The sequence below is a fragment of the Megalobrama amblycephala genome, linkage group LG7 (genome assembly GCF_018812025.1).
Source record: "Megalobrama amblycephala isolate DHTTF-2021 linkage group LG7, ASM1881202v1, whole genome shotgun sequence".
Taxonomy (NCBI): Eukaryota; Metazoa; Chordata; class Actinopteri; order Cypriniformes; family Xenocyprididae; genus Megalobrama; species Megalobrama amblycephala.
In genome coordinates this window covers 36,903,008-36,918,523 of record NC_063050.1, presented here as the reverse complement: position 1 = coordinate 36,918,523, position 15,516 = coordinate 36,903,008, and the positions used below count along the sequence as shown (strand labels likewise).

Below are 15,516 nucleotides of genomic sequence, written 5' to 3'. Positions count from 1 at the left end.
TAAAAATACAAACACTTTATACAATGTAATGAAAACTGAAAGAGCAACATTTTCCCTTAATTGTGCGGTGCTTCAAGAAGGCTGGATGGGCAAAAAAAAAAGTTGCCTCAAAAAGTCTACAGACTACATAAACAGCAAATGTTACATAGGTTTGTAAAAACGGCTTCAAAATGTGTCATCTTTAGCTTTTGAACGTTGCAAAAGTCACAGATCAGGAGGCAACACCAGGAATTGATGAAGACAGATGTGGGAAACTGTGAAACATGTCTGAGGAATTTTTTTTTTTTGATGAAGTGGGAGGAGGACAAACTCCGACAGACAGACAGACCATCCTGAGAAAGAAAAAGAGAGAACAGACTAATCAACGGAACAATAAATATCAAGGATTAATTATATTACTCTATTAGTTTACACTTATTTGGGTGTTTCTTTAACTTTGCACACTTTCAGTCCTATACAGACTTTTAGAAAATGAAATAAAAATTATTCCTATTAAATTTAATTTGTCTACTAACAATGTCCAACAGTGATCATACATTCTCAATTCATACATTTAGAATTGTACACTATAAAAAATGTTGGGTTAAAAACAACCCAAGTTGGGTTGAAAATGGATAAACACAGCAATTAGGTTGTTTTAACCCAGCGGTTGGGTTAAATGTTCGCCCAACCTGCTGGGTAGTTTTATTTAAGTCAACTATTGTTTAAAACTTACTGTATTGCTTGCTTAAAATGAATCCAAAGTATGTTGGAAATTAACATTTATTAATATATTTAATAAATGAACATTTATTAATAAGTTTAATGAATAATATTTGAACAATAAACATTTATTAAATTGCTTATTAATAAATATTCACATTTTGATTATTATTGTTGCCTCTAGTAATTATCTGTCGTTTTTTTAATTTCCAACCTATTTTGGGTTCATTTTAAGCCATCTATATATAGTCATTTTTAACAATAGTTGCCAGCACGTCGGGCAAACAGTTAACCCAACAGCTGTGTTAAAACAACCCAATCACTGGGTTTATCCATTTTCAACCCAACTTGGGTTGTTTTTAACCCAGCATTTTTTAGAGTGTATATTTTTTTGTCTGAATCAACAAATGTCAATCTTAAATTTTGTATAGCATTTAGTAGCATCTGTGATGAAATTGACATTTTCCCAATAAACATACAGCTTTGTTAGGCTAATTTATATTAGCTAGAATTTTATGTAACCAAGACAGTAAATTAATATTTTACTTTTTTTTCTTTTTCTTTTTTTGCATAATTTGACAAAATTGCAGCTAGATTGGAAATAACACACACTTAAATCTTTTAAAATAATATATTAACCTTGATTTTTCTATTTTTATAGATATGTCATCCAAAAAAATGGAAAAACTTGTTAGTTGTGATGAAAATGACTCTTAATGCTGTTTTTAATGCAACCTCTTAGACACAAAGGTGTTCACTAATGAAAAAACACCCATAGATGAAATGCTATCATCACGTTATATATACATCATGCAGCATAATGCAAATGGAATGCCACAAAACCAAAGATGAGAGTAATTCTGAATGAGAATACTAGATATGCAGTCAATGAACATATTGCTTTCATCATTACAGCCAGTAATGCAGCAAACTGTAGAATCTCTAAAGTTCACATAGGAAGGTCCCTCTCACTCTGTCTCTCTCTATAAAAAGGTTTGACCCTGCTGCAGCTAGTTGGTCCTCTGATCGGCCCCAGCAGCTGTCATCCTACTGCCTCAGCACAACAAATACTTTACTCGCCTACTGACCTTTCCACACACACAGACATGCAGCTACACACGCTCCAGCTCACACTCACACATGCATACTGTCAAGTGCCAGCAATAGTTGCCAGTGTTTGGTATTTCTATGATTTTGTCGATGTGCATTGTAAGAAAAACTAGATGAAGTGTAACAGTTAACAAAATTACGTCAACACTGACACATACAGTATTACCATTTGCAAAATCTTTGTGACATTCACTTTCTGACTGTATGAGACATAAATCAAGCTTATGTAAAAGTCATGCAACTGCCTCAATGCGAGTCTTGGTTCCTCTCAAGATTTCTTCCTCACCTTACCTAAACAAGTTTTTCACTTGCCACTATCCTTCGTCAAGCTGCTTTGATTCAAAGGGAAAAATTCAATGCAATGTGTTTCTGGTGGTAATGCAGATGTCAATAAACCACACAGACATACTGAAACCATTAAAAACATAAAATCTTGAACACATAAAAAACCATCTAACAAGACTCAACTTTTCATTAATATTCATGCCCAGGCACTTACTTTAATATTTAAGACAGTAAAATTCATTCACTTCATTCACATTCACTTTTTCACACAATATTGCTGCACATATCTCTTTTATCTGCCCATATATGTATAATAAATGGGCCAAGCCCAAAATAGCTAAGCACAAAGCTTTTAATTGTCTTACTGGTCAGGAAATGTGTAAAATTGAAGCAAATGCACTACTTAAAAAGCAAAAGCTCTCTCAAAAAAACATCAAAGACCAAATTATCTTTTTAGCAGAATATGGGAAGGTGTGTGGAGTGATGAATCACAATGAAACATGAGTGGCATGGTGATGCTCTAGAGCGGTGTCTTTGAAAATCTTCTGAGAAATATAATACTAAATGCATCTCTACCACAGTGAAGCATGGAGGAAGAGGTGTCATTGTGTGGGGAGACTTTTTAGCTGCTACTGGTGAGCTACTTTAAAGTCATTAAATGCTTTGGAGTACAGGAGAATATTACAGAATGGCTTGCTTCCCACAAATGAAAATTTATCTAAATAGATGTTCAGATGTTATTTTTCAACAATACAATGCTCCTGCCCAAATTGCAAAGAAACAAGCCCAACAGGCTCATGTTTTGGCCTGCTCAGAGTCCAGGGGCCTGTACCATGAAGCTGGATTAGCTGGCTAGCCAAGTAAGTTTCAGATTAGTTTGCGCCAATCCTGGGTTTTAGGTACCATGAAAGTAACTTTTAGCGGTGTTCATCACCATAGTAACTTACGCTGCACAGCTAACCTGCTGAGCTAAATTCTCAAACTGAAATTGGACCAATCAGATGTGAGCAAAGTGACACTGACACACCCAACACAATAAAGTCACTCCCCCAGTTTCTCCTCCTCCAAATTAAAGGGCACTATATAGTAAAAACCAATATTTAACGATGAAATTGTCTGATTTTAATGATAATTACTTCGAATTATTTTATGATTTATATATGATTTGTATAATTATATGATCTATATTTTTTATTAATCCATTACACGCACGCATGTTTAGTTTAAAAGTTGTTATTAAGCATTTAGTTTCAATGCATATTAATATATATAGACCATATGTAATATAAATAAGGTGTAAATATTAAATATGACTACATGTGACCTTGTATGTTTGAGTCTATATCGCTATATATTATCAAATATATAAACTAACTTCACAACTTTCACTTGCACCTATAGAGAAAGATCATTTCTTTTATTTGTCCTCTTTCACAGACAAGTATTTTCCATTATGCGTTTAAATTCAGCAAAGGAGTTTTGAATCATGCTGACTCTCTCGCGAGAAGTGAATCATAGTTTCTCTCTGCTCATGTGATTGGCTGTTCACCACTGATGTCACTCATTCATGTGCACTCGCTCTATGGACTCAGGATCAAAGCCTGAGTTGACAGAGGAAGTTGATGATCAGCATCATGGTACCAACAAAGCCGGATTGGAGTGGTTTGGTTTTGTCAACTCGAAACTAATCCTATAACCCTGAGTTTGTTCAACTTCCATCATGTTACAGGCCCCTGATTTGAGCCCTATGGTGAATATTTGATCTTACTTTAAACTCAAACTAAATGGGAGACATTTTTCAAATACTCATGAACTGCTTAAAGCCATTAACATTGAGTGGACTCTTCTTCCTGTAAAAAGCTGCCTGCAAGTTTACACACATGGTTTAAAGATTTAAAAAACAAAAACAGAGGGGAAGGCTATTCATAAAGTTAATTTATCTACAATATTTGTGCAATTCTTGCTAATTTCCTGACCAGTGATTTGTGATTAAAATGGTTAAGACCATTAAAAGACTAAATATTTAGCATTTTGGCCCGGCTCAATTTTTTTTTTTTTGTCAAGGAGTGTGCGTGTGTGTGTGTGTGTACATGTTTTTCTAACCCGGAGGGGACTTGAATGCATACAGAATGTGTGGTTGTTGTTGTTTTTGGTTTTTTTTTGAAAATGTAAAAATGCATAAAGTTTTCTGTCATGGTAGGTTTAGGGGTAGAGGTATATATACTGCTAATTTCTTACTATTATACATAGGCGTAATTTGCGGGTGGGACGGGTGGGACATGTCCCCACCACTTTTTGAAACATCTCGCGGATATCTAATACAAAAGAAACACCTCTAGTTGATTATCAATCTGTGTTAATAATAGGCGATCTGGCGCTGGGGTGTGTTGTTTTTGAAATCATGTTGAGTGCTCGTTGTCGCTGTTATCAGAGGCGCAACAGTGTTCTCTTGGCGCTCGTGCACACTGCGATTCACATGGACGAGCGCTTCAATCTATCGCTTAACTGTTGCAGAGACTCTCTCGTTCCGTTGAAATCACAAAACAAAATACACATAAAGTTGTCCCTGCTCTTGATATACAATCACTGATAAACATCTTTGGTTTTAATGAGAAAAAAAAAATTATACATGGTTGGATTCGAACCCAGAATCTCTTGCATGCTAAACGAAAATACTGCCATTGGTCTATCAGGACATTATCAGATCCATGTAATTATTAACTAATATGTATACTCACGAGACATATTGTATTATAGCAGATGTAAGGAAGAAACTATCATGTTATTATTTTTAATAATACAATTACAATACCCCCCCCCACACACACACACATTCCTGTCCCACCCACTTTTTAAAACAAAGTTACGCCACTGCTATTATATATTAAGCAATCTTCACTGTAAGGAGTCAAACAATTACAATGGGATTGGTTGGGATTTAATACAAATCCATTGTATTCAAAAAGACCTACACCACACTTGAAAATGTATGAATTTAAGTGCAACTAAATATAAAAATGCATTTTAGAATCACATTTATTTAACTGGTCCCAATGTGATTTTTAGTAAATGAAGTCAATTCCTATGGTGTAGTTTATCACATTAACTATGAACATCCACTTATGCTTAACAATTAGAAAGTGTCCAAATACTTTGTCTTTTTTAACAGCAAATTAATTATTTTATAATTTAAAATGTATTTTTGTAAAATATTTTGCTACTTTTTGTCTTAATTTTCAACACCAAATTAGTTATTTTAGCATTTTAGACTTGTTAAAATGTTTTGCTTAGAAATCTTCCGAGAAAGCAATATTTCTTTTAAATAAGTGCTATTTTATTTGATATTTTATTGCATGACTGAAAGACATTTATTAATTTTTTTTTAATGTACACATACACACAGTGATGCAGTGGTTACTTACCTTCCGTTATCGATGCTCCACCACAAAGCTCATGGTTGTGCCATCAAAGGAGGGAGGAGCAACAATACGGGCACCTTGCTGTGATGTAATACTGATGACAGGTTTGGTGGTGGTACTGCTGGGTACTGTGGTGCCTGGAGGCATCATATACATGCTGCCCGTCTCGACCCCATCCTCTGCCTCTGAGCAGGTGGATGAGCGGGACTGAGGGGCCGGGTGTGGGTGAGGCGGCAGCAGGGTCGAGGGGTAGACCAAGTAGGTAGGGGGATAGGCTGCCGCAGGACCGAGGGTGACCGGCGAAACTGACACAGGCACTGGGGTGAGTGATAAAGGAATGTCCAAGTACTGACCACTCTCAGGATGGTAAAACCGCTGGGCGGCTGGCTGCATGGGCACGGGCGTGTCCACTAAGTAGTACTGGCCTGTGGTGGGGTCCAGCAGCAGCTTGCGCTGGATGTGAGGAGGTGGGAGGTCTGTGGGGGGCGTGAGGCAGAGTAGCTGGGGTTGAGCGGCAGGTACAGCCGGCAGGGGCACGGCGTGGTGATATATCATAGCCGTCGGACTTTCAGGGGACCAAGACTCCATTACAATAGGTGAGCGTTGCAGGGGCTGATGGGAAGGTTTTAAGGGTTTTGAATCTGAAGCGTGAGCTTTAACGGGGATTGTTAGGTAATTGTCAGAGTCTGGCTGCTGGTGCTCTTTTTGGTGCTCTTTCTGGTGCTTTTCCTCACTTTTTGATTTAGAAGGACAGATTTTAAGCGACAAAGGTGCTTTATGAGATTTAAACGTATAGTTTCTGCTAGAAAACATTTGTTGAGCGCTATCATTCACTGTGTTTATACGGTTAGGTGCTTTGAGGTTACTGCCTAGATTAAATACGCACTTGTCACTGAAAGACTCTGTCCTTTGGGCTACTAACTTAGCCGTGTCTTCTTGACCGTGAGAACTTGTTGGCATACACACTTTATCCTCGTCAACACCAGCACTCGAGGTTGCGGTCAACTTTTCAGCATGCTGCTGCGAGCAAGTGTCCGCTTTCCCAAATTCGTTTTCAAAATCCGTTTTGGTCGTGACTCCTTGCTCCTCCCGTGTGATGAGCGACAGCACGTGGCTGTCGGTGATTGGTCGCGGCGCTTGCGTTTTGCGCTTCCATTCGTTCCTATCAAAAACATATAGTTGCTCCATAGTTTTCACAGCTGCCTTTAACTTTTCAAGCGCTATTTGATTTGAAACCTTAGACTCTGGTTTCTTCTCGCTGCTATCTGTTGCCTTTTCTGATTTTTGTTTTGCCGCTTTAGCGTCGATTTTTAAGCTAAACTCTGGCTGTTCAGTCAGAGGCTGCTTAGCGCATGGCACTCTGGGTGCGCCGCGCACGCTTTCACTTTTAGTAGCCCACTCAGAGGAGAGATTTAGGGATAATCTTGATGTTTCAGCCACCCTCTCACCCTTATTAACAGGCTCGGAGGGTTTCGCGGTATTGTTTGTGTTCACAGACTGGCATTTTATTACCATTGGTGTGGGAAATGTCTTTTTGTCAGGTCCCCTATTAACAGGTTTGCTCTCCTCTCGTAATGCTGTGGATGCTGTCCCTGAGGAACCGCAAGCATTTTCTAGTGCTACAAACCGGTATGAGCTTTTAACCAATTTGCGCACATCCCTAACCTGATGAATAGGAGTCTGGAACTTACATTTACTATCTCTAATATCCCTTACCATAAAATGGGGTACTTTGTCTGATATGGTCAACGAATGGCTTTTCGATTCGCTTGTCGCCTTTTTAGCATTGGCGTTGTGATGGATGTTAGGTGTTAACAAACTAGTGATATTGAACTGATTGTTTTTGTTTTCTTTGACACTTCGAAGGTGTATTTTGATTTCGGGCACTTTTTGACACTGTGAGGTTTGGTCTGTGTCCGCAGAGCACTGGAGCTGGCCAGAGCTCAGTTTTCCACACCCTCCCCCATCTGACTCTGCAAGATCTCCAGTCACTTTCAGATTATGTAATGAAAGCTCAGCAGCTTCCTTTTCCTTAGGCATAAGCTGCGAGCTAGGGACATACAAGTGAGACATCTTAATCATCTTACTACTCTCGCCCTCAACACTTTCACTGCTTTCCATCACAGGTCTAATTGAGGTGTCTGGTGGCGTCTCCTCCTCATGAGATTCTCCATCACCTTGTGCTTCCTGCTCTCCATCTTTCCAGGTTTTGAAAGCACTTTTTTGGCTGGGGGTCAAAGGAGTCTTTAGTGGTTCACTTGGGTCTAATTTAGAGGTCATTTCTGGGTCACAGGGTGACTCAGTGATTTCAGCAGCATGGGAACTCGGATTCTCTTGTAGCTGGTCTGTTGCATCCCCAAGTTCCTCTTGTGAGTGTCCTGATGCAGTTTCTGAAGTCTGTCTTTGTAAGCTCTTCACAGTCTCTTTACAATCCTTAGAGTGAGGGCACACTGATGACACAGGATACGTATCGCTTATTTCACCTCTTTCCATTTTACGCTCTTGCTCAAACTGCATTTTCTTGGAAATTACATTTTTCAAAATACTAGAAGCGAAGATGGCTTTCTTGTGGGCATCTTCCAAGGTTTCACCGAGCGGACTTTCTGCTTCACACCCCGCCTTGGTTGGCGTAGTGCCCGTAACATCAGCTGTGGAACGTGACATTATGGCATTCAGCGCGCGTTTCGCGCGCCTCTCGCGCGCAGGTATCCCTGATCCGACATTACAGCTGAAGTTCAAGGTTTCAGTCAGTGTGATTGTTTCACCCGGTTTGCTTCGTATTTCTATTTTCTTAGACGCCTGCTGAGAGTTCAAGTTATTTTTCAGCGACACTATTTTAGTTTGAGGACTAGGCGTTTTGGTTTGAACCACATCTTTTGTGGTTGTACACTCGGCGCTTTTGTTTGCCTCAAAAACAGGCGTAGAGTTCTTGTGCGCCTCACGTGTTAAATTCCCGTAATTTAAGTCGACGAAAGTGGACCATTTGTTAATACTCAGTCCGTGCTCTGACACCGAGGACTCACTCGAGCTGCTTAAATTTATGGCATCAAAGTAAGGACAAGCCAAACTCCGAAAGGAACGCGCGGTGAGATTACGCACCTCTTTATCCGCGTCATCCAGTTCGCTGACGGAACTGGACGCGCCACTGGAATATTCGTTAATGTCTTTTCCCCTCAGTTTGCTCGCGAGGTGTTGGCGACCCGGAGGTGGGATAAAGTAGCGGTCAAACAGGGTCTCGCTTTTGGAGTCAGAGCTTCTGAATGAATAATGACTCCGCTCACCTGCACGTCTGCTGTGAAAGCGGACATTCCTCTGACCTAAAACACTGGCAGGGTCGTTGATCGCGCGCGAAGACGTTTTGATTGACAGGTGAATATGTCCAGACGAATTTCCATGCTGTCCGCCGCCTTCATCCGAGCTGGCACATTTATCGGATTCGCAAAGTTCACTTTCGGTGCTGACCAGAGCACCTGTGGCGGAAAGCTTCGCTGCGCGTGAAGCGGGCGGAACTTTATTGCTCTTGGACTTGCTTTGGATTCTTCCGAGAGTCGTCTCGTCGCTGTCAAATGATGCGTAGTCAACAAATGAATACACCAGATTATCATCCTCGAAATCCCAGCAGGATCCTCGACCAAACTCGTAATCCACATCGTGATCTAACTCCGTTAGCTGAATCTCGTGCGTCGTTATATAGTGTGACTCTACGTCCGCTGCGCTCGTGCTGTCCTTTGATTCGCAGCGGCTGTTCAAGTACATGTCGGTGTATTGTAACTCCTCCGTTTCATACGACGCAGAATTTGGATTCTCGGTTTTGACATCCGTTCCCGAGTCCACATAATCTTCTATTAGCGGAACGCGCTCTCCATAAAGCGTCTCAGAATGGCACTTTCCCTCGTGACATTCTTTCGATAAACTTTTGTCTGCATTTCCATTCTCCTCTCGCTCCCCGCGACTCTTAACCCCGGGGATGGATGCATCGCCTTTACATTTAAATATTGCCAGCTGGTTCCCTTCACCTGTGAAAGTGACTTTTACAGTCTTTGTGCTGTCTGACTTCATGTCCGATGGATTGCCCAGGTCTACATAATTCGTTTCGCGGTGGTCGCCACTGTCGCAGTGTTCTTTCGTGTCTGCCAGCGGCTTTTTGAACGGTCCGGTGTCCTCTCTGCTCGCGATGGCCGTTTGAAGTGTCTCCATCTGTTCTTAACGGCGTCTCGCACGGAGATCAGTGGTGTTGCTTCTGACACCGGACCGTAGTAAGGTTTGTGCGTGTGTGTGTGTGTGTGACTGAACCGGTCCTGTGCGCGAGGGGCAAGTGACAAGTGAGCGAGGGAGAAACTGCGACGACGATAGAGGGAGGGGAAAGAGAGGGAGAGATATGCACAGTCTCACTGCACAGGTATGACCCCCTACCGCTAATCATATGTCTAGTAGGCCTAATGATAATGACGCAAGTCTAAATGATGACTATTAAATTGTGCCAGTCAGTGTCATGTTAAGGGGTAAGTTGAGCTATTAGTGTACTAGCAATATGAGCAATTTACATTTTAATAAAAAATATGAAAAAAACAACAACAGTAGGCTATGAAAAAATGCATTATCCCATATTTGCTCTCACAGTGTCTATAACGATGTCAATATCCATAAACCAGTTATAAGAAGGATTTATATACTTAATGTGGGCCTATTTATTTTAATATTTTAAGTAGTAATTAAATTTAATAAATTACTGACTGAAAATAATTAAATACAACAAATAATATTTTCGTTTAAATGAGAAAAAAGAAGATACAATTACAATCTTCAGGACTGAGGGGAAATGTATCAAATGTTATGCTACATCATTTGTTGGAAAAACCTTGATAATTGTCTTTGATAGGTAGGATTTTTTTTTCAACAGTGACCCTTCAAATTATTCAAAGAAATTGTGTTCCCATACACGTTTCATGGTAAGTTTTATACTATTAAAGGGTTAGTTCACCCAAAAATGAAAATTCTGTCATTAATTACTCACCCTCATGTCGTTCCACACCTGTAAGACCTTCGTTCATCTTTGGAAAACAAATTAAGATATTTTTGATTAAATCCAATGGCTCAGTGAGGCCTGCATTGCCAACAAGATCATTAACACTTTCAGATGCCCAGAAAGCTACTAAAGACACATTTAAAACAGTTCATGTTGTTCAACCTTATTGTAAAATAACAACTTTATGACAATAGGTGCGTCCCAATTCACGCACTATTCTGTGATGTTTATAAGTACAAATAGTGCAAGTAGTGCATTCACACAGAAAATTCCAAAAAGAAAAAGTGCACTTTAAATACCCGGAGTCCTTTGTTAAATGACAAAATAACCATATACAATTCACACACTACATGGATGAGTACATAGTGGATAAGTACATAGTGTATAAGTGCATATATAGTGTGTCATTTGGGAAGCAATGGGCGATTTCAAAACACTGCTTCATGAAGCTTCAAAGCTTTGCGAATCTTTTATTTTGATTCAGTGGTTCAGAGCGCGTATCAAACTGCCAAAGTCATGCCCCCCAGTGGTGAACCATTGAAATTTCGAAACACTTATGAGGTAAGAAGCCTCATTTACTGAAATCAGGTGACTTGGGTGCTCCAAATCACTGATTCGAAACAAAAGATTCATAAAGCTTCAAAGCAGTGTTTTGAAATCACCCATCACTAGATATTGTTGAATAAAGTCGTTATTTTGGGGTTTTTTTGGCGCACAAAAAATATTCTTGTCACTTCATAACATTAAGGTTTAACCACTGTAGTCACATGAACTGTTTTAAATACGTCTTTAGTAGCTTTCTGGGCATCTGAATGTGTAAATTGTCTTGCTGGCAATGGAGGCTTATTGAGCCATCGGATTTCATCAAAAATATCTTAATTTGAGTTCTGAAGATGAACAAAGGTCTTACGGGTGTAGAACGACATGAGGGTGAGTAATTAATGACAGAATTTTCATTTTTGGGTGAACTAACCCTTTAAGATTTGTATGTAAAAGCACTGGCACAACTTACCCCGAAGCAGCAGACACATTTACCATTTTGGGGAAAAGTTTCATGTAATAATCCATAGCTAACCTTAAGCCATAAAACTACATGGTTTGATGTAGGGCTGGGCGATGTATCGAATGCTTTTGTCACGCGCATTTCTTCAGTAAAGCCGGTTCCCTGATTACCGCTAAATCGCCATCACCTGCTTTCAAATGGAGCGGCATTTAATAGACAGAGCCGTAGATCACTGATAAGCCACGCAATATCGCGTTCAATATCGATATGTATCGCCGTCTCCATTTGAAAGCAGGTGATGGCGATTTAGCGGTAATCAGGGAACCGGCTTTACTGAAGAAATGCACGTGACAAAAACATTCGATACATCGCCCAGCCCTAGTTTGATGCATTGGAAATTTACTCAACTGGCATGTTTGAAATATATTTTTTATTCAGAGAAATTTTGTGTAGAAAGTTTATCTTGACAGGCAAAAACAGTAGCATAAAAAAAATGTTCATCAGTTTCTGATTTCATGTGCATCTCCCAGTAGGCAGCTGTATATGATGAGTCCTTAATAAATATTAATTCAGATGACAAAAAATCCCGGGCAGTTTCCTAGATCAAGGGGATGACACATCTTACCCCGTTCTCCACTACATTACACAGGTATTATTAGACATCATGTCATAGCCCTCAAAGCTTAGAGCAAAACACTATGCTCAGAAGAGCCACGGGTCTATTGTGGGCGCACGCCTCCTAGAAGCACATAACCGCACACATAACGCGGGTATAGAAACATTTGTTGTCAACTGAATGTTATCAATGTCCGCCTCTGGCCCACGACAGCTGCATCCCCGTATTAGAGCCAGTGCCTGCTGCCAACCGTACAGAAGGCAAGTTGGCTCTGGGAAAGAGACATGAGAACCACAACTCAACAAAGAAAGAGAGAAAAGAACAACTGCAGAGGTGTGAGGGATATGACAGTCTGAAATCATGGCATCCAATAAGAAAGAGATACAGTTTTCACAATAAATCTAAGATGGTGACATCCAGTCTAATAACAGCATATTTGCCTAGAAGTCCTGATTTTTAAAATGCAACGTGAGAGGAGTCAGTTAAATTCTGAAACTTTGGTAACACTTTAAAATAACTTGTGAAAGACCGGGGCTAGATGTCACATGGGGAAGGTCTCAAGAAATGTATGTCAGTAAATAAATTTTAGATTATATAAGCAATAATAAAAAAATAAAACCATCTCGAGATTAAAGTTGTTAAATTTCGAGAAAAAAACTTGTTAAATTTTGAGAAAAAAGTCGAGATAAAATGTTGAGAATAAACATTAAATTATGAGAAAAAATTACGAATTTGTTCTCATAATTTAATGACTTTATTCTCAACATTTTATCTTGACTTTTTTTCTCAAAATTTAACAACTTTTTTTCTCATAATTTAACGAACTTGTTCTCATAATCTAACGACTTTTTTCTCTAAATTTAATGATTTTATTCTCAACATTTTATTTCGACTTTTTTCTCTAAATTTAACAACTTTAATTTCGAGATGGTTTTTTTTTTTTATTGTTGCTTGGCCCTAATCCTCTTCCGTATATAAGCTGCCATGACTAAGGGATATAGCAAGAAATTGCAAATAAACCTACCCAAAGAAATATTCAGGAGTAAAAAATATTACAATAAATAATTTACAAATGTCATTACTTTATTCATGTACATTCAAATAGTATGCCAATATTTAGAGATGCTAACATTTTGTCAAACAGAAATGCAAACATTTTATTTATCCTGCATACTTATATAGACTAGATAACACTTTACAATACCGTTTAATAGTTTATGATAACATAATGAATGTTATCATAAACGAACAATGAACAACTTTTTAAAGTTTTTTTTTTTTTACTGTTAAATGTTAAATCATTTGCATTTGGAATGTTAAAAATGCATTAGTACACAAATTAGCATTCACGAAGATTAATAAATGCTGTTGTATATTTATAATTCATGTTAACTAGTACAAGAGTAACCCGTGACGTGATGTATGATGCAGGATGTTGGAGTATTGTAAGCTTAGACACTTCTCACAGTTTAAACAAATAGGACTGTGCAACAAACTCAAGCTCCTCTTCTCTTATATTGAAATCCTCCGACATTTCTCTTTAAAATTTCTCATTTTAGACTTCTTATTTGTGACCGGTGTTTTGTTTTGCTTCTTCTGTGTTTGCGCGTTCGTCATTACGCGATGTGTCGGGTCAGACGTTACTCTTACGCTGCAAATCGATGTGTACAGCCATCTGCAGGAAGCTAGTTATTGCTAATAATGTTTTAAATATGGATTTTTTTTTTTTTTTTTAACAAAAACGCATCGTTTCACTTCAGAAGCCCATTATTAACCCCCTGGAGCCGTGTGGAGTACTTTTACGGTGGAATGATGCACTTTTTTTTGCTTCAAAATTTTTACAAAAGATCTTGTAAGAATTTTACTTAAAAATGTATCAAAAATTGAAAAAAGGTGCCAGGCTGCACACATTCCCCTCCCTGGCAGTGGTTAATCTATCCTCTAGAGCCGTGGAGGAGCCGGGTACGGGGCTATTTAGGACACCTGCTAACAGTATGTAAAGTATTTGCACGAGCCCGCACACATCTCGTGTATTGCCATCACGTGTCCGAAAGGGTAAAACATGGATCTACTATGACAGCTGCATTACAGACTACATTAAATGCTTCAGAGTCGTCGTTTTCACACCAGAACGTAAATTGCTTACAAACATGTCGATGTCTGAATGTTTAACGACCTCTACAAAGCTGTTAAATTTAGGCAGCTATTTAAAATGTGGACGCCACACATGCAAGTACTTCGAGATCAGTTACTCACAGAGGGCCATATAAAACAGCAGGTGGCAAATCATGAGTGCCATTAATCAAAGCACAGGCATTAGCGTGGTATGTCCTTCTCATTCTCACTCCGCTGGTCTTTCGGCCTTACATTGACCCCAGAGGTCAGCAGGGGTTTTGGGACATCAGCAGCAGCACAAAGACACTAAGCAATCTATACAATTTATATCTAGCAAAAGCAACAGCATTACACAGCTCAAAATAGATGTACCTTGTTTATGTTGTAGCTAATATTAAGCTATACAATATAAGTTTTCTCCTGTAACTATCAACAAAAGGCCCTTTAGACCTATTATTACAGTACATATGTGACTACAGGTGGACAATTTAGTGGGCAGCTCATCTCACGTCCCTGTGTGCATTAGTTGAGTCAGTGTGAATGATGATAAAAGCGTGGAGGGTTTTGAATTTCAGAACTGCTATGCTGAGACTTCACAATTAGGTCATAAGAACGCACCAGGCATGAGAACAGAAATAAAAATGCCCCACTAAAGGAGCTTGAGGAATGAATTCATTACCCTTTTGTGACTTTAACGCTGTTGAATAATATTGCATCCATAGTATGTCAATAGTTCACATGAGTTGAACACACAGCCTGACAAAATGAATACGCAGGTCATTAAATCAATGAGAGAAAAATGTACGGTCAGTGAACATGTGGCTTATAAATTATGGTTTATGAATTAACAGCTAGCTAGGAGAAATAACTGAAAACCAACCAATAAGCTCTGAATATGCACTGCTGTTCAAAAGTTTGGGGTCAGATGCATTGAATTGATCAAAAGTGACTGTAAATTGTTACAAAAAATACATATACATATGCAAATACATATGCACTGAAATCTTTTGTGAAGAAAATATTAAGCAGCACAACTGTTTTCATTGATAATAATATGAAATGTTTCTCCAAATCAGCATATAATGATTAGTATTGAATGATTTCTGAAGGATCATGTGACACTGAAGACTGGAGTAATGATGCTGAAAATTCAGCTTTGCCTTAAGAGAAATAAATTACATTTTAAAATATATTAAAAGGGTCCTTGATTATGATTTCACTTTTTTAACTTTAGTTATTG

The 15,516-nt window shown here is 38.8% G+C and overlaps 1 protein-coding gene across 1 annotated transcript; it reads right to left on the bottom strand.

Moving 5' to 3' along the window:
- LOC125272464 (uncharacterized protein C4orf54-like) lies at positions 1-10,537 on the bottom strand. Its single transcript, XM_048197288.1, has 2 exons — positions 5,520-10,537; positions 1-332 (listed from the first exon to the last, which is right to left on the bottom strand). The coding sequence occupies exon 1, from the start codon at positions 9,711-9,713 to the stop codon at positions 5,526-5,528; it is 4,188 nt and encodes a 1,395-aa protein (XP_048053245.1). The 5' UTR covers positions 9,714-10,537; the 3' UTR covers positions 1-332; positions 5,520-5,525.
- Positions 10,538-15,516: the final 4,979 nt, after the last annotated feature.

Bases quoted from the DNA above. Each gene is read 5' to 3' on its own strand.
- LOC125272464 (XM_048197288.1), bottom strand. From the start codon at position 9,713: ATGGAGACACTTCAAACGGCCATCGCGAGCAGAGAGGACACCGGACCG.